This window comes from Lithobates pipiens, unplaced genomic scaffold, assembly GCF_037356315.1.
Source record: "Lithobates pipiens isolate NorthernLeopardFrog02 unplaced genomic scaffold, aLitPip1_a1.2 Scaffold_22, whole genome shotgun sequence".
Taxonomy (NCBI): Eukaryota; Metazoa; Chordata; class Amphibia; order Anura; family Ranidae; genus Lithobates; species Lithobates pipiens.
The window spans coordinates 159,304,113-159,324,035 of NW_027507784.1; the positions used below are offsets into that span (position 1 = coordinate 159,304,113).

General features: G+C 41.1%; 1 protein-coding gene across 3 annotated transcripts in view; it reads right to left on the bottom strand.

Moving 5' to 3' along the window:
- Positions 1–19,923, bottom strand: part of NRP2 (neuropilin 2) — a 183,919-nt gene that overhangs the window by 99,652 nt on the left and 64,344 nt on the right. For all 3 annotated transcript variants that reach the window (XM_077448523.1, XM_077448522.1, XM_077448524.1), the window contains exon 3: positions 10,478–10,659. In XM_077448523.1, coding sequence (XP_077304649.1) covers positions 10,478–10,659 — 182 coding nt within the window. The remainder of the gene's footprint in view (positions 1–10,477; positions 10,660–19,923) is intronic.

The window sequence follows — 19,923 nt, forward strand, 5'->3', positions numbered from 1 at the left end:
AAAAAATCTACAATACACAATCAAAATTCTATTCAACAGCTTTTAGCAGTCTCCCTGCTCTGACAGTGTCATGCAAATCAGCGTTGATTACATTTTTAACAAATGTATACGGAAATTTATTCTAAACATACAGTTCCAGAAAAAAAACAATATTCAATTACTGAGAATTGAGAGCAGACATTCTGTTTTTCTTGTTAAACATATTAGAAAATTCTAATAAAAACTCCACCTAGGGATTCTCTATATTCGACATGTGGCAGACAGGTAATTTTGCCAAGGGTGCCGCCCTCTATGGGTGGTAAGCAGGGGCCTAGTAATAGGGCTAGGATCATTGCATGATGGTCAGTCTACCTCCATACATAAGTGAACAGAATGCTGGCTGAAGAGGGTGCTTTGAACTCATTCTTCAGAGCAGAGCTACTTAAGGCTAGGGCAGTTCTAAATGTGGTTATATTTTTTACGATGTCCCATAATTAACACAAAGCTTTACTCAATGCCTCTCCAGCAATGCAATATTCCTGAGTTTCCTTGCTTGTGCCAACATCCTTTTGCTGACTTTTTCTGGGTTTGGGATTAGCCATCACAATCGGCCTGGCCAGCATGACGTAACTTCCACACATATGCACCCGGATTCATTCATCCTAGCACCTGGCAGATGTGCAGCTCAGTGTACAAAGTAAGGAGGGTAAAAACTTTTTATTGCAGAAAAGACTTAAAGTATAGCTAAAGCAAAACTTTCTCCAGTTTTGGACAGAGTGGAGATGGATTAGAACACGTCAATTTTTTTGCCGTCTGTGTCCCTGTTAGGGAGTGTCACCATATCTCCTTGTCCTGTTTATCATTATCATTGAAAATAACAGAAAATCCCAAATTTTGGGCTGTTCCTAGAAAAGTAACGCAGTTGAAATTTTCCAATGGTTCTGGTGACCTGGGGTTCCTCAAGAGATTCCATTAGTTTACAGGGATTTCCTCTCAATTCCTGTTTTGGTTGTGGGACAGGAAGTGAAGGAAAATCTCCCCAATGGCAAACAGATGGCAAAAACAAACCTTACAGGGTTATAACCCTCTCTTACTCTACCCAGGTACTCTATAGTTATACTTTAAGACCCAATGCACAAAATTAAAACGCCAAGATCTGGATATTTCATTTTGAAATTGACAGTTATGTTCAGCTTAGTCCACTAAAAATTGAAAATTGAAGGCATGTGGCTGAAAATAAAGATACACACACGTGTATAAAGTTTTGTGAATTAGGCTTTTAGTATGCATCTTCTGCAGTAATTAAAGTGATTCTTAAAGCGGAGTTCCACTAAAAAGTGTACCCAGTTTTGACAGGTACCAGCAGCCACGTCCGTTCCGGTCACCTTAGGCAATTGGAAGTGGAAGTATGCCTTCCCTCTCCCTCCATAAGTCTTCTGGACAGGTCCTAGAAGACTCCGGGACAAATCACAGAGTGCAGTGCCGATCACGCATGTGCAGTGGGCACCCAGCTTTGAAGTCACAAGCTGGGTGCCCATAGTCGAAATGCTGGTGCCACCGAGGGAGGAGAGAGGAAGAAAACTGCTGGGGTGAGTGCACCACTGGACTGTAGGACAGGTAAGTGTGTGCTTATACACTTTTTGTAGCTGCTGAATTTTAATAAACACACAAATGACTGGAACTCTGCTTTAAGTCATTTCTTGAAAATATAAGTCAGTAGCTACAAAAACTGTGAGGGGGAAGGATAACTTTGATCAGAGTGGAAGTGGAAACAAGTACCTGTCAAAACTAGGTACCCCCCCCCCCCCCCAAAAAAAAATAACATTCCAAATATGACAGAGGAGGGGGGAGGAAGAGTGGATCTTCCCCTTGTAGGTAAAGTTCCACTTTAAAACCTTCCTTTTCACAATTATTTTAAATTTACAGTAAAGTTAGAATAAAGCGCAGGATTCCCATCACTGTATCAGAGGTCAACAGCTTCCCTGTAAAGTTTTGTTGTAAAGGAAGGATTGACGTGCCATGTTTTGCTTTAATTGCAGCTTTGCAGGGCATTAAAGCGGAACTAAACCCATTGATTTAACTGTCTTCCGAAACAGTTACAGTCAAGGCATGCTGTGAAAGATAACTGTCACAGCTGCTTATGATTTCAACAGAACTGTCAAGCCACCAATTAGCTGGAGTCATAACTGATCACATGTGCAGCACCATGTGAAATGTGAATCAAATAGAGGCTAAGATGGCAGCTTCCTTGGCTGTAAACGACAGGATGGTTTAGTTCCCCTTAAAAGGGAGTGTGGGAAGGAAGCAGTAACTGGATAAAGCCCTCTGGAGCAGAGGTCAAGTTATAGCTGTGAAGTTTATTGGCTACCATGCACAGCTGCACCAGATTTTGTACGCTCCAGTTTTGGTAAATGAACCCTACAGTGTGGTAAAGCACCAGAATTACTCCTAGAAGCATATTTATAAAAAAAAATCTAATATGATTTTCAGGAAATATTCACTGGTGGTGAACATAGGCGTGCACAGCCTATTACATTAGGGTGTACACCCCAAAGCTCACATATGCGTATGTGTGCATGTGTATATATGCTGAAGGTGTCAGTAGAGCAGTGGACAGTGTCAGTAGGGCAGATATTGGTGTTAGTAGGGTAGTGGATGATGTCAGTCAATTTTATTTTAATTTTTTTAATTCTTTTTTTACAATTTTTTTAGGAGCCCCGTTAAGGGGCTTTGGTGAAATATCCGGGGTCTAAACAGGGGGAATCTGCACCACACCCTGTGTGCATGCCTATGGTGGTAAATCAATCACAGTAGTTCAAAACAAATTCACAACGCATGCAGATTCCCCTGCAGTGAATGCTTGGCAAAAGTCGGATTCACTGATTTAGAAATATACTCCCTAGTGTTTAAATTATGGCACGTCTTAAAATGTGAATGAAGACAACCTTATAAGAGTTCTGTGCAGTCAAATACAACCTTTTCCCGACACGTTTCAGTGTTCCAAATGTACAGCTTCATAAAGTACTTTTATCCAACGACGATTATGTGGGAAGCATAGGTGGTCTTTACTATAATGATTTTTCACTTATTGTATCATGTAATGAGTATACAGACAGTATCATTGCCCCTGCATTCTGTTTAGACCAGGCTCATATTGCAGTAGGCTGAGAAAAACTTGGCTAATGCTGTTACGAATGTCATTGTACGCTACCAGGATTTTATTTGGCCATTACAGAAGTCAGAGCAATAAACCAGATACTGCGCTAGAATCTGCTGCCACTATGCTGTTTCATAACACTGCATTCTATTAATTCAGAAAGGAGAAGAGTGATTGACAGCTGTGTATTATGGAAGATCTACCCTGACTGCTAAAAACTCAGCCTAGCTTTTATATTCTATAACTTTATCCATCATTTGTCTGAAGATCTCCACTTGTATGGGGAAATGAAACACATTCTGGCTAGCTGCTTTGGTGGACTTCTGTTTTCTTGACACCTGGGCCAACAAAACTCATTTACTGCACAATGAAAATGCTGCCAGGCAGCTTTCTTGAATATATTTATTCAGTAACCTTCAACCTTCAGCTTACTATTCAATTATCCCAAGATCTCGCTTGTCTTTTATATTATGTGCATAAATATTTCACTCTCATACACAGCATTGCTACAGACTGGGCTGGTGCGCATATGCAGAACCTGATCTGAGATTCCGTTCACATGCACAAGCTGATACAGCATGCAGGACCCAAGACAAAAGCTAGATCAATGATACAGCATTAATCCAGATACCTCTGGAACCAGGCACCACAGAAATGCATATCTAAGATTGCTCACAAACGGCACGCTATTTCTTTTTCTATCCCGTATCTTGATGAGACAGTATATTTCTACAATTCCTGCGCAATACAAATGAGACCAGGTTGGCAGATATTTTCAATAGCAATCTGCCAGCAGCACTAGCATTAAAAATGCATAAGGGAGAGGAGGATGTTAAATGTACGAATCAAGTGGACAGGACAAATTCCTAGGCTGTGCCCGACTCACATTTTTTTACTTCCAGCACTAAGTAAGCCAATACCAAACCTGCGGCTAAAAACAGCCTGAAGTGTTTATAAAGCGCTTAAGTCCTACAGTCATAAATCTGACTACTTTATTTTAAACTAGTGACATTTCATTTCCATAAAATATATGTGTGCACGGGCATCTTACAAAAGGCGATCAGTGTATTCTGCTTTCTGGGAATGATTCTGAAAAAAAATGAATAGACTTCTTTGAAGCATAGCAAAGAGGTTCTTTGTCACTTCCTTCGTGACCCCTGTTCTGCCACTGCTATAGAAGAGAACCCCCAGGCACACTGACCCGTTGGCTTACCGACAGAACAATGTCATCATGATCCTAAATTGTATATGCACAAAAAGGCTGTTGACAGAGGTACAATCTCCACTTAACCTTAGATCCCTCAACAAATTTCTGAAAAAAAGTCTGCTGAAAAGGAGTGGGAGTCTGTTTATACACACAATGTGTCACTTAAATGTCCATGACTTTTTCCAACATTTGAGTGTGGTTTCTGTTCTGTTACCCTCTTAACAATAGCGGCATAGCTCAATTTGTTGGTTACTTTTGCACTTTATCTAGCTCAGCCTTTTTCAACCAGGGTGCGCAGGCACTCTGGGGCTCCTTCAGGTTCCTTTAGAGGTGCCTTGACAAAATGACTGAAAATTGCCCAAACAATTTACACAAGCCAGTGGATGGATGAAGCCTGCCTTTTAGTTACACAAAGCCACAGGTTTTCATTGTGAACCATTACAACTTCCAGCCACCAACATCCTAACAACCAATGGCATCATCGGTTGATAAGGAGGATGTCGGAGGCCTGCACAGCATCCTTGTTTGCTTCTTCCCTTTCAGCAATGCGGTCATGCTAGCAAAGAGATGGAGAGAAACTGAGGAAGAACAGAAACACTTGACTACTAGCCAGTAACAGTGCGCAAAACAGGAGGAAAAATCACCCCTAATGTTGGGTGGCTCACGAGTGTGGGTGTTGCTGAAATATGTTGAAACTATTAATTTCGTTTTTTACATTTTAGAATGGGGTGCTTTAAGATTGCACATAATTGTAAAGGGTGCATTGACTGCAAAAAGGTTGAGATACACTGGTCAAGCCACAGTGTTGTGCTTTGGGGAGTATTGAGGTGGTTGTAGAAGTGGTGATCAGGCAAACAATCCAACAATATTGTTTTCTTAAAATAGAATTAAAGGCAAACTTTTTTCCATTTTGGATAGAGTAAGGGAGGGTTTTAACCGTCAACTTGTTTTTGTTGCTATTTGTGTCCCACTGGGGAGACTTCTCTTGATGTCCTGTTCGATAGCCAAAAGAGGAAGTTAGAGGAAATCGCTCCGCAGTGAGGGAAACTCTGGACTAGTGTTCTCATTAGAAGATATCTGCTCTATTTCTGTTCTGGGGACAACCCAAAATGTGTGATTTTCTTTCACGTTCAGTGATAATGGTAAACAAGGTGGTGAATCTCCCTAACAAGGGCACAGACAGGAAAAAAAACAGGTGTTCTAATCCATCTACATTCTATCCAAAACTATAAAAAGTTTTGCTTTTAGTCATATTTTAATGAAAACCCGTGCCAAGAGAAATATTTAATCCAGAATTTGCTGACCTATTCTAAATATACTAGTTGCCTGGCTGTCATATAAATCAGTATTCTGTACTTTTCCTGTTGATGACAACCCGCGTGATTTCACCGTCTTCAGGTCAGCAAGTCACAGGATCAGACTGATAGTCAACTAACATTTTTCTAAGCAAATGGACAATGGCAACTTCCATATTTCCTTCTGCCCTGCTTTCCACTAAAAGTGCATGCACATGCTAACTTTTGTCTCATGAACATTCATGGATGTGTGCAGAGCAGATATTTTGGTTTTATATGGCTATAAAAACAGAATCAAAGATGAGTCTGCTATGATAAGTTCTTTGAAATATAGACATCTTTAGACATCTTTACCATTCCCAATCCTTCAATCATCAGAATATGAATAAATTAGGGATATTAATATTGTATATAATATATTACAGCTCAGCTCCATGAATAATCTTTTTTTTCAAACTTACATTGGTTACATATAATTCTTAATTTTTCACATCCAGATGGTTCCTAAAGATGCAGAAAAACACTGTAGTAGTCTGTGCTACATACATTTAGCATTGGTCTCTTCTAAGTGCTGCTCAAGCGACTTGTTCTCTGTATACTAAACACAGAGGGCTGTGCGTTCGGACCCTCCACCATTCAAAAAATGTGTTTTATTATTTTCAATGAACAAAAGGGGCGGATGACATCCAAATTTCCATCTCTTTCAATCAGAGAAAGCCTTATGTCGCGTACACACGACCGGACTTCCCAGCAGACTTGGTCCGACGGAATCAGTCCGTCAGACAATCCGATCGTGTGTGGGCTAATCCGATCATTTTACATAAAACAAATCTGACGGACCTAGAAATAGAACATGTTTCAAATCTGTCCGACGGACTCAATTCCTATCAGGAAAACCGCTTGTCTGTGTGCTGGTCCGACGGACCAAATACGACGCAAGGGAAGCTATTGGTTACTGGCTATTGAACTTCCTTTTTTAGTCCCGTCTTATGTCATCACGTTCTAAATGAACGGACTTTCGAACGGACTTAGTCCATTCGTGTGTGGCCAAGTTCGTTCATTCAGAAAGCCCATCGGAACTCCCTTGAAAGTCCGTCAATCAGACCATCAGACCTAGTCTGCCGGAAAGTCCGGTCGCGTGTGTGCGGCATTACAGTCATTAAAAAAAAATACAAGCCATTGCCTAAATGGCAGAGATGCTAAATGAGCGCCCTCTGTGTTCAGCAAACAAGAATAAAGTCACTTGAGTAGAACCCAGAAGAGACCATTACCGACTCTATGCAACATAGACTTCTACAGTGAATCTCTGCATCCCCAGCAGTCCTCTGTATGTGAGATATGAAGAATTAGATGAAGGGATGTAGATGTAGATAATTCCTGGAGTTCAGCTTTAAATATATACCGTATATTGATTAAACAAAAACTTCTCTACACTACTTCATTAATTCACATGCTTCACTTTATTACCTCAGTGCTCCACACAAGGACACGTGCTTGATGCAAAGCTATAGCTTTCTGGTTATAGGGAATCACCTAGACAATGGGTTTTCAAACAACAGATGTGAAGCTGAAATATCTAATTTGTAACAGAGAGCTTATGACGCCAAGATGTCAGCTCGTCAGCTAAGCTGTCAGAATGTCAATCAGCCACTGTGAGCCATGTCACACAGGGTCAGTAAAGAGTGCTACATTTTAACTCCTCCATTGTCTATCAATGAATTAGTTAAAGTAGTAAAGTAACGGTTGGGGTAACGTATTCAAAGGGCATGCAACCCGTACAAGTACTGGCATCCTTATATGGTAAACTTTCCCTCCAGTGTCATTGTACACCAATAATAGACAAGTGGACTAGTCACACAGCTTCCTACAAGACGAATAGCCTATGACACAGTGAACCGCACAGGACACTACTATAAACAATAGGCCATGCATAGGGCTGCAGTGTCACATCCTCTATACTAAAAGTATATTTTCTGGCCTCATTTCAGATGTGATATTAATGCTTGATTCACCAAATAGACAAACGTTTTTGGAATTTTTCAAGACATATATTTTATGCATTTTATGCATAATGTGTGAAAATTTTCCCTTGTGATTTTTAAACACTTGATTCCAAAAGCTTTTTTCATTGCGGGAAATAGGTGAAAATCTAATTATCGAACAGTCTTAAGGGTTTGTGTTTGCATTAAAAGAGCACTGTGGGATTTAAAAGAAATGCATATTAAGTACCGGTATTCAAAATGTTATATTAATAATAACAATAAAAAAAAAATCTCTAGCATTTTTATTTTTTAATGATAATTCAACATGGAAAAACAGCAGGGTTGCTTGTAAACACCTTATTTTATTGTTTATTGTAGAATTTTATATTATTTTATTGACCCCAACACATTATTATAGCAATTAAATTTATTATATCCCCCATGGGGCTTCCATTCACTTGTGGAGTATACAGAAGAAAAGTATAGCTAACCCCCATCTCCTATCCCAGTCTCTGGCTTAGGGATAGGGAGGGATCGTGACTAGCAATGCTTTTATTAACACAGTAGACTCTGGGGGGTGTCTTGTATATTATATGCAATAATATCCCCTCTATCAGCTTTACTCCATCAGAAATCCAAAAAATTTGAACCTTTGATCCACTATCCTGGTTGAATTTCTGTGATCGATTAGGTGAACTGGTAAAGAGGTCCTAAGCCCATGTTGCCCTCCTATGTGTGAGTCACTGTTTAGCCTGCAGTTTCCTGTCTGTGTATTCTTACCTCCTTGTTGCAGTGGTTCTGCTAGACCTCTAATTCTTTTCACGTGTGTTGTTTGGCTTCTGCGCTCACCTATGGGAGTCGCATGCTATACTGTGGGTATTTTTTTCTATCACTTCCTGGCCCGCCTCTTAGTTTGCTTCCCTATATAAGACATGCTTGGTGCAGCCAAAGGTTGCCTGAGCAACTTCCTAGTTCTCTGAGCTCCTGTTTGCCTGGTGTTTCATGTATTCCGTGTCTGACTTCTCATGTACCAACGCCGGCTTTGTCTTCCATTTGTGATTGTCTGCCTCCTGCCCTGACCTTGATTTGTTTCCAGGATCTTCTTCTATCTCCTGTCATCTGTAGTCAGCATATGTGAGTGGTCTCCATATCATCAGCTGGGTGTACCTGGGGGCTGCAACATGGTTCCAGCTTGCTGCAAGTCCATCCCCACCATTAGGAGCCATGGAGAAGAAGCAGGCTGGGGTTTAGACTCCACCCTCCAGGTTGGCATTCTACAAGGGCTCAATACCATGGAAACCTGACAGTGTGCTCTTGACAATTATAGGTCCCCACCCATTCAGAGGCTGGACCAAAAGACAAGCATGTTCTATGCAAGGCCTCATAAGTGCCCAACTATTCATGTCATAAATACCCTTATTTTGACTAAGAATAAAGTCATGATAAAAATGCCCTGTCACAATGATGCAATCCACCCCTAATGCTGTGGGATACATCATCAATGAAGACATGGTTGCTTACCTCTGGTCACTGAGGGTGGGTTTGGGACCTACATGGAAAAAAAGTGTGTTGACACATTCTTTATGTCAAAAGCAAACAAGTAAGGGGTTCAGGGAACTCTTTAGCAGTCCAAATCGCAAAGAAATTAGTGATCACAGAATTATCTGGGTTACTGCAAATCTTGGTTCATGCCAAGCAATTATATTTCTGAAGCCGTATTCCGTAACATGGTTTTGAAAATACATGAAATATTTATGTAAAAGCTCCTATGAGTGTATTTAATTGCTTCAAAAACACAATCAAATATATTTATGTGACATATAATTAAATGATACATATGCAACTGGGCTTATTTAATAAACGAAGGCAAAAAGCAATGATTATGTGCAAAGTGCACTAACCCAAAGCAATAAGTCAGATTTCAGATTATCGCAGTCAGTGAAAAATGAATTCTCATTGATTACTATAGAATGAAGCCCTAGGCACATACAAATGTTATATTGTGTGTCCTGTTATTTTCAAAGAATTTCTGTGGCTCTAACTGATCTTTAAAGGTTAAAAATTACGGCACATATTTGTCTTAAAACATATTTTTAGCAAGGATGGTATGCATCCATTCATGGGTAAATTACTATGATGAAGTAAAGGATCTGGCAGGTATTGGAATCATGCTTCAACACCATTCATAATGATTTGCAGTGGTAGGAGGGATGAGGCTCTAGATCTCAGGTTGTAAAACTCAATTGACCTTAAACACTTTGCCCTTGACTTCAGTGCATCACCAGAATGATCAGTTGATTGGAAAAGCAATAAAGTGAAATGTTCTAATGATCTAAGAGAATACTTTGCTGATCAGTTTGCAGGCTTATTTAAAGATGACTGGTATGAAAGCATAAGAAGTCATAAACAAGTATTGATTAAACATATGCATCAATTTAAATCACAGCAGTCTTTCAAGAAGAGTGATGCAGAGCTGGGTTAACCAAGAAATGATGTACACTTACAGAATGACGCATAGGTTGGGTAGTCACAATACCATATACTAAGAGTAAAAATCAATTTGCCCTTGCCTTTTACAAATTTATAGACTGCACTAATTGCATCATATAATTTTCCAGTTAAAGCTGGGCTCTAGAATTTGAATCATCACATTTAATGTGTATACTTTCAACACGTATGATTTGTAAAGCATGCAAGCTCACATCTGGTAATGAACTTAGATGGACAGCTGAACGTCTGCTGAATGCATTTCACAGAAGTCCGCTAACGGTTGTGAGTGAGAAAATATATACGACTGGACTATTCTCTGCAGGTCATCCTTCTAACTTACTGCATAGAACAATGCCTTCAAGCTCACCTGTTTTGAAGATCTCATAGCGCAGTGAAAATCCAGCACCTTGACGGCCATAGTCAGAGATAAAGCGGATGTAGATGTGTGAACCGGATGACGTGATTGTAGATGGAGCAATAGTGCCACAATGTTTACCCAGCAGTTCTGCATTTTCAGAGTCTCCATCTCGAATTTCGATGAAATCATATCTGTGTAATAAAAATATTCAGATTTAATGCTCTTTTGAAGGATAGTTCTAAAACTGATATTGTAAGGCACAGAACCAAAATGAATTCATTTTAAACAGTATTTATTATGAATGCATCATAATATTTTGCACAATATCTTAAAGAAACATTACATTTGACTACATGTTATGAACAGAAATTGTAGGCACGTTGGGGTTGATTTACTAAAGACAAATAGGCTGTTCACATTGCAAGGAAGTTGCATTTTGTAAGGGAATTTGCCCCAGAGCTTAGTGAATGTTGTGAAGTTTCACTTTGCAAAGAATACCCGATCACATGTAAGGAAAAAGGAAAAGAAAAAGCAGCATCTTTGCTTGTACATGATTGGGTGATGGAAGTCAGCAAAGCTTCACTGCATTCACTGAGCTCTGGAGAGAATGTAACTTGCCTTACAAAGTTAAAGCTGAACTCTGGGCAAATGTCTTCTTTACCATGCAGCGGAGTCCTGGCCACACTGCATAGGTTAATTGCTTGTTTTGGTCTAGGGGTTTGAAGAGCCAAGATATACTCACCTACAGTAATCCTCCGATCCTCCAATCGCAAGACCAGTCCCTTTGGCTCCTGACATCCTCCTGCGGTCCAGCAGTCTTGTGCAGTGAACTGTTCCTGACATCAGCATACCCATAGAATGGCTTTGGACAAGACGACGTCAGGAACAGTCCATTTCTGAACTAGGATAGTGCCATTTTCCAAAGGACCAAAAGATCGGATGAGTATTGGCTCTGTTCATACCTAGACAAAACAAGCAGTTAACCCATGCAGTGGGGCTGAAGGAAAAAACATTTGCCCAGGATTGGACTTCAAAGAGCTATTTTCCTTTAGTAAAGAATATGATATCCATGTCAAATGTGAAGGACTACAGATGGAATCCCATTGTAGTTCTTCACATTTGACTTAGATACTTCAAATGTCTGTACATGACAGAGCAAGCTGGGTAAATAAATACATGTTTCAAAGTTCATTATTTCACTGCCCTAACTTACAATCATATTTCATTTTGCAGAAAGCTGCAGTTAGGCTTTATGTTATATATGTAATTATGTATTATGTATTTAGGGGGAATTGCCATTAGGCACAGTAGGCAATTGGCTATAGGAAGCAGAGGCAAACAGACGACCTTGCCTGGCACAATTAGTAGCTATACATTTTTTCTATCATCAGAAGCAATAGCAATCTCATATAATATTATTTATACGCTATCATGATAGTGACATGGGGTTTGAGGATGGAACCAGAGCACATGGAGCTAGACACAGGCATCCAGCACTCACCACACAATGGTCACAATGACCTGAATGCTGAGGATTTGTCTGGAGGCTACAATAACTGAAGAAAGTAGAATTTGAAAGTGTCAGCCAGCCAAAGAGGTAAGTATTCCGGTTTTTCTATTGCATTACCCATTTTTTTAGATTTTGTTTTGGAAGCGACATTGTGACTTCAAGGCTGGTCTCTAGATGAACTGAGAATCAAATACTTGCTAAAACATTTTGGCACCATTACAGATTGGAAATTTACAGCTATAAGAGTTGCGAAATTCTCATGTCTTCAACTTGGTCAGGAAGTGGGACTTTAAATCACATAATAGTACATAATTTTCCAATGTCACTAGTACTATCACATTCTCTAGTTACTTCCTCTGTGAAATTAACAAACCCAAAACACATTAATAACATATAAACTACAATGTCAAAGCTATGGATTTTATCCATTGAAGAATTCCAACACAAAAATTTGAATGGTTTTGTACATATACACAGAGAGCCAAAAATATAAATTGCTCTCTTACTTCAAGACAGCAACAACAGCAAAAGTTTTACTGGAAATGTTCACTTGCATTGCTTCCACAGCCATATGTTTTACATTGAATGTCATGTTGGAACCAATACAGGAAGAGCCATACAAACTATTGCATATTTGTCTTTGATATCCGTTTGGGCGTCTTGCCTTTTATCGTGGAAAATATCTTGGAAACACTATAGCCCAGCTATTAACATTCTGTTGCGATGGATACAGTTTGTGTGATGAGGCTGAACAGTGTGAGATACTGTAGGTCAGGCAATATAAACTGTATTAAAAAAAACATAAAAGAACAGAGTGCTAATATAAAATCCAGTGCTTAGTAGAACAGAGAGAGAATCATTTAGGGTTGGGCATTCAAAGTAATCAGAAACTCAACTCTATGTTGCCATACTATTGCAGCCTAACCTCTCAGGGAGCAGTGTACATACTGTTATTTACTTGTTTTCTCTTCCTATCGGCTCAGTGTCAGGCTGAACACCCTCCCATTGAGGTTTGTTCCTGAGCCGATCGTGACATCATCTGTCCACTTCTCCACCTAAGCTACCATAATTACAGGAAGCCTTGTATTGATTTAAAAAAAAAATAAGTATGTTTTCTCCTTCAATGATGGGTATTGATATGGCGGCACTGATGGGCACTGATAAGGTGGCACCGATGGGCACTGATGAGGTGGCATTAATGAGGTGGTACTGATAATAGGCACTGATAGGCGGCACTGATGGACATTGATAGACGGCACTGATGGGCACTGATATGTGGCACTGGTATGCGGCACTGATGGGCACCCATAGGCAGCACTGATGGGTACTCATGGGTGGTACTGATGGGTACTTATGGTTGGAACGGATGGGCATTGATGGTCACTGATAGGTTGGCACTGATGGGCGTGGATGGGCACTGAGAGGTGGCACTGATGGACACTGATGGGTGGTACTGATGACAGTGATGGGCGGCATTGCTGGGCATCACTTGTCTGATCTGTTGTATATTTGTGGGCACTGATTGACATATATTTGGCATATTTTTGTATATGTGGATAATGGCCATGGGGTATGTACCTGGCCATCCACATGTTGGGGGCTTCCCTGGTGGTCCAGTGTGGGCATCCAAGGGGGGAGTTGCGCTGATAAACAATCAGCGCAGACCCCCCTGTCAGGAGAGCCGCCGATTGGCTCTCTTCTACTCGCATCTGTCAGATGCGAGTGAGGAAAAGCCAATCAACGGCTCTTCCTGTTTCGATTGTGATCAGCTGTGATTGGAGGCTCTTTACAGAGATCGATGTAGCGGTGTGTCAGACTGACTTTTAATAATCGGACACCTACCTGTCCCAGGGTCCATCCATGCGGGGGAACAAAGCCCGGCTCATCTCCCTCTCCTCTCTGCAGCTCCGGCATTGTCACTGTGGGCGCCCGGCTGGCGAGCCACGCGCTGTGACTGTCCAGGCAATCATCTGGGACCTGTGATGTGTTCCAGATGATTTCTGAGAGGGAGGGGGGAAAGATTTCTTCCAGCGCCGTGGTGCCCTGGGAGGAAGTGGGAGCTGAAACCCTCTAAAAAAGAGGGTATCCGCCCCCTTCCCCCAAAAAAAATGACACGCCAAATGTGGCATGTCAGGGGGTCACCTTCCCATAAAGCGAAAGTTCAATTTTTGGGTGGAACTCCACTTTAAACTTCGTTCTTCAATTGACTTTTGTGGAAGGAGCCAGGTGGAAAATTTTCAGCCTAACAGGATCTGCATCCAATCAGATGCAGGCACTGTTTGCGTATTCAGACACCCACTGGCACAAGCTGTCAGAATACAACAGCCTGCAGCAGGACATTCGTCCATCTGCGTTGTTTGGCATGGATGGAGGAAAATATGTGTATTGCCATCTTTAGTCTGAGATTGAATAGCATACACAAATTCAAATATAAACATTTACATCATATATATTATCAAGGCCTTTGCGAATCTCATATCCTTCCATCGTCTGTATGGGTTCAATCTCGGCTGACATTGGCAAATATGCATCCAGAGAAAAAAATGTTTAATGAATAATATATATGCAGACCTCTATGTACAGTAATCTGCAGATTTAATTAGATATTGAATGCTGTGCTAAATATTTACTTTGTGCTCACAAAGACAATGATCTATAGACATTTTTTTTTTTGTATTACTGAATTATACATGAACTCCGGTGCTGTAGAGGTAGAGAAGTTAAGCACAGAGCAGAAGCCTGAGCCGCCGGGGAAGCGGGGGTTAAATTCACTGACAGCTGTCTCTGTCTATAGCAAGAGTGGTGAGAATGACACAGTGCTACCTTGTAATCACTCCCAGGCCCCCCTGGTTGTTTGTTTACAATGACACTGCCATGTAAGACAAGTGCAGGGCTAAGGGTGGGCGCAGGGGAAGGCGCTGCTTGCTCGGGGAACAATGTGCTCCTCTGCATGGCAATGGAGACGTGACTGCAGCCATATTGCAGATGACAGAGCTGTACTGCGAGCTGCGTCTGTGGGTTCCTCTCACTCAGCAGCTATCTTCTAAGCAATCTCCAGGAAGATGACTGATCTGCTAGACAGCTCTAACAGTGTGGGAATATTCTTTTCCCTGCTCGAAAACCTGCGCCCGCGGCATGAAAATAAGATGTTAAGCTCCATAGCGTAGCCGTCCATGGCACTTTTAAATGTTATTTTACAGTCTGCCAGGGAACATGCGCATGAATGTGTAAAAAGATGTCACCGTTTATTATATCCTGTATTTTGTATCACAGTTATTAGAACCCGTAAAGCCATTCAGCACTGCACTATAGCGTTTCATTGCATATTAGTCCCCTAATAGCATCTTCACAGTTGGATCCCACATGTACGGCTTTGGAAAGACGCTTTGTTTTTGCTTTTTCTCTTTTAGTCCTGGTACAGCGTTAATTCATATTTGTGAGGGGAAGCGTTTTAGGGCTCAGGCGCGCTGCTTTTACAGGTGTCTGAGCGTGTTTTAGCTCCGCCTCTAAACGTCCCCATATGTCTGTGAACACTATATGCGTTTACAGGAGTGTAGAGGCAGAAAAAAAAATTGTGCTCAGGCTTGAAAAAAAAAACGATTGAAAGCGCCTAAATGCACCATAATGCTATGGCTGGTTAATAGAATGCAATAACACCAGAACCATGAACACGGCTTTTTACCACATTTTTTCTGCTGCTAAACTCCTGTAGGTGAAAAGGGAACACAATGGGGGTTATTTACGAGAGGCAACTCCACTTTGCGCTACAAGTGCAAACTATAAGTGACAAATGCACTTGAAATTGCACTACCAGTGCACTTGGAAGTGCTGTCGCTGTAAATCTGAGGGGTAGATCTGAAATGAGGGGAAGCTCTTCTGATTTTATCATCCAATCATGTGCAAGCTAAAATGCTGTTTTTTATTTTCCTTGCATGTCCCCCTCGGATCTACACTTCCAAGTGCACTTTCAGTGCAATTTGAAGTGCACTTTGCACTTGTTGTTTGCACTTGTAATGCAAAGTGGATTTGCCTTTTGTAAATAACCCCCAATGTGCATGTAACCTTAAAGTGACTGTAAGGGCAGAAGATTTTTCATTTTAATGCATTCTATGCATTAAAGTGATTGTAAAGTCTTGTTTTTCTTTTTTTGTTTTTAACAAAAAATAACCACCATGTTATATTTACCTGCTCTGTTGCAGTAGATTTGCACAGAGCATACTTCTCTTCTTGGGTCCCTCTGCTCCTGGCCCCTCTCTCCTGTCAAGTGCCCCCACAGCAAGCAGCTTGCTATGGGGGCACTCGGGCCGAGCTGCAGCTCCGTGTGTTCATTCAGACATCGAGCTGCCGTTCGGCCCCACCCCCTCTCTCCTCTGATTGGCTAACTGGCTTTGATTTGACAGCAGTGGGAGCCAATGGCACTGCTGCTGTGTCTCAGCCAATCAGGAGGGAGTATCTCAGATGACCCAGGGACTCGTGGACATTACTGGAGAGAGAGGGGGCTCGGGTAAGTATTAGGGGGTGTTGGGGCAGCTGCTATGCGCAGAATTGTTTTTATCTTAATGCATAGAATGCATTTAGATTTTAAAAAAAACCGTCTGTCTTTACAACGCCTTTAATATAAAATGCCTTCTGTGTGCAGCAGCCCACTTCAGTGCCCCTATTACTTATCTGAGCCCCATCCCATGTCTAGAGATGTTGGAGAAGTGTCTCTGCTGCCCGGTACTCCCCTCCTCATTGGCTGAGACAACAGAGTGGCTCCATTGGTTCCCCCTGCTGTTAATCAAAGTCAGTCAACCAATGAGGAGAGAAAGGGGGCCGGGCTGGGCCGCAGTTCTTCTGTCTCAATAGACACAGGGAGCTGTGGCTCGGTTCGGTTGCCCCCATAGCAAGCTGCTTGCTGTGGGGGCACTGAACAGGAGGAAGGGGCCAGAAGCACTGAAGAGAGACCCAAGAAGATTAGGATCTGGGCTGCTCTGTGCAAAACCCCTGCACAGAGCAGGTAAGTATAACATGTTTGCTATTTTTAACTTAAAAATATACTTTACAATTACTTTAAAGTGTTACTAAACCCACAACAATAAAATCAGTCTGTATATGCAGTAAAGCATGCGTGTTATACTCATTGTGGAACCTAAGGGGTTAATTCTGAGCATTGTATAAAAAGTCTGTTTGACCCTGTCTTCTCTGATCCTCCCCTTCTTCCAATGTCCGCAATCCATCTCCTGACATTACAGAGCTTTGGGGGCATTCTGCACTGGGTAAAGGAGGAAAGTAAAGGGGGAATCAAAGAGGCAGACTAATCGGCCCATTCACCCCTCTCATATTGTTTTTTGTGTGTAGAAGATGGCCGCCATCTTAGTCTGCCTCTTTGATTCCCCCTTTACTTTCCTCCTTTACCCAGTGGGAATTTGATCCGTTTTTTGCAACTTGAGCTCAGGAGATACCAAAGAGTATCCATCACGGATTTATCTGTGTTCACTTACGCCTCAAGAATTTTTACTAAACACACTGAAGATCTAATCTTTATGAGTTTTGTGTAATCAATCGTACCAATTTCCTCCTTTGGAAACGGTGATCTCCCTATTTAGGACACCCTTTTACGAAGGAATAATTCAGAACATTATTATCAGCTCCTGAAGAAGTGTCATTGTAGACACGAAACATGTAGAGCACCAAAAATATATGTAACCGTTGACTGTATGATTGATATCCTTGATCCCTCATTTGTATAGATATATACTTTGTTTTTTTCTTTTCCTTTTTGGAAATTTGAAAAGGTTGTTATTATGTTTGATAGGATGTCAACTAGGTCTTAATTGTGCAATTTTAAGGAGGAAACTTTTTCCCTTTTTTTGTGTAAAAGGGAAATTGAACTTTTTCCTGTTCTTTTTAAATTGTCTTTTTTATTTTAAATAAATAGAAATAATTATTTTTCATACCGGTTGTGTTTACAACTTTCTTTATGCCTAAAAAGTCCAACTGAACCCACATTTTTTTGAGGTCTTTTTGTGTGAAGGTTCTTTCATTTCTTTTTTTATTTTTTTTCCCTCATTTCCCCTTTACCCTGTCAATATTTATATTCACAAAATGATAATTAGGACGCGGCATTTTTTCTATCAGTGTATCCACAGACACCACCCTGTGATAGATACACAATTGTTCATTTTTCCAAAATCCTACAAGCTTTAACCATACACTGATAGAAGTCATAAGACTGTTATGTACTGCTGATGGGAAATTGTATTTAGCTGTTTATATTTACTAAAACAATTGCATTTGCATGTTCTGTGTACTGTGGGAGACCAGATATAGTGAATGCTGGGTCTTGGGTTTAGTAACACTTCAACATGATTTTGCATTGTTTTTCTTTTCAGATATTTTTGTTTTAGGGCTCATTTAGACAGCCACTAAGACCTGTTATCCAATCTGAGCAGGTTTTGCTGCATGTGCAATCACCTTGGAGCTGCGCACAGGAAGCCTATAGCAGTAGCTGCAGATGCAGTGTCTGCATAGACACAATCACATTTAAAAATTTGACATGTGGGCAGGAGTGGGTACACAGATTTGAATGCAAACACTGTGTGCCCATCCGTTTACATGCTCCTGCCCGCAGATCAAATTTTGACATGTAACTGTGTCCGTGAAGCTGAACCTTCTACATCACTTCTATGGGTTGTCTGTGCACAGCTCCAAGGTGGATGCACACTCAGCAAATAGCAGTTCAGCACAGAGGATGGGTCTCAACGTCCATCAGAATGAGCCCTTAGGCTACATTCACACTTGTGTAGTGTTAGTGACACTGCAAATGCTTCAAGCAAGAAGCATTTATATGAAAAAAACACACAGAAAATGGTCAAGGGGCACAGTTAAAAACCATAACGCTCAAAAAGATACTTGACTTCCATTGCAGTATTTGTCATGTGTAGGGCTGCCCATAAAAGTTCATGAAATATGATAACATGCATAATTTGTGACGCGCTACATGGTGTAAACGGGGGCTTGGGGTCCTTTCACAAAGTTAGTTCCAGGGCTTTTTTTCAGGGGGAACTTGGTGGAACTCAGTTCCACCACCTATGGCTCAGACCCTTGGGAGGGCCTGGTCACCACAATCACTTGTAAACACAGAAGTCTGGTTTCTGTGTTTACAAGTGACAGCTCTATACTCTGTGTGTAACCCCCCTGAACTCTCTAATGCCCCTTTAAGGCCCTCCTACTGTTTGTGAAATTTGACTGACCACACCCACTATTTGATGAGATTTGGAGGGTGTGTGTGGGTGGAGGGGTTTTGGGGGGTCGTGGTTGAGTTCCAGCACCTATTGTTTGAGAAAAAAAAAGCCCTGGTTAGTTCTATCACAAAAACTCAGTTTGTACATCCATTGTCAGTTCAGTTTACAACAGTGTGCATCTGTTTTTCACATGTTTTTTTTTTAAAGCGGAACTAAACCCCCTCATATCCTTTTCAGCCAAGGAAGCTGCCATCTTAGCTTCTGTTTGATCTGCAATGGTGATGGTGTTGCGAATGTGATCAGTAATGACTCCAGCCACAAAAAAATGCAACAGTTGGCATGCCGGTAATGTAACTGTTTTTTGAAACCGTTTAATCGATGGGTTTGGTTCTGCTTTAAAATGTCAAAGAAAACAGTCACAGGTGAACAAGAGTTTAAAAAAATAAAAAAAATAAGTTGGTTTCCTAAAATCAGACGTAAACAGAATAGATGTAAATGGAAGGCATCTGTTTATGTTCGCAAAAATGGAGAAAGATGCAAACTTTTCAGTTTTTTTGTGCGCACATAAAAGGACTTTTTCAAGTAGATATAAACAGACGGACGCTTGGTGACATGTTGACTCTTAACCACTTTGTAAACGGCGCACTTTGCATTGCACGTAGTTGCAGCCCAGTGGTGGCACGGCCCCACTCATGTTCAAAGGCAGTACTTCCTCCCTG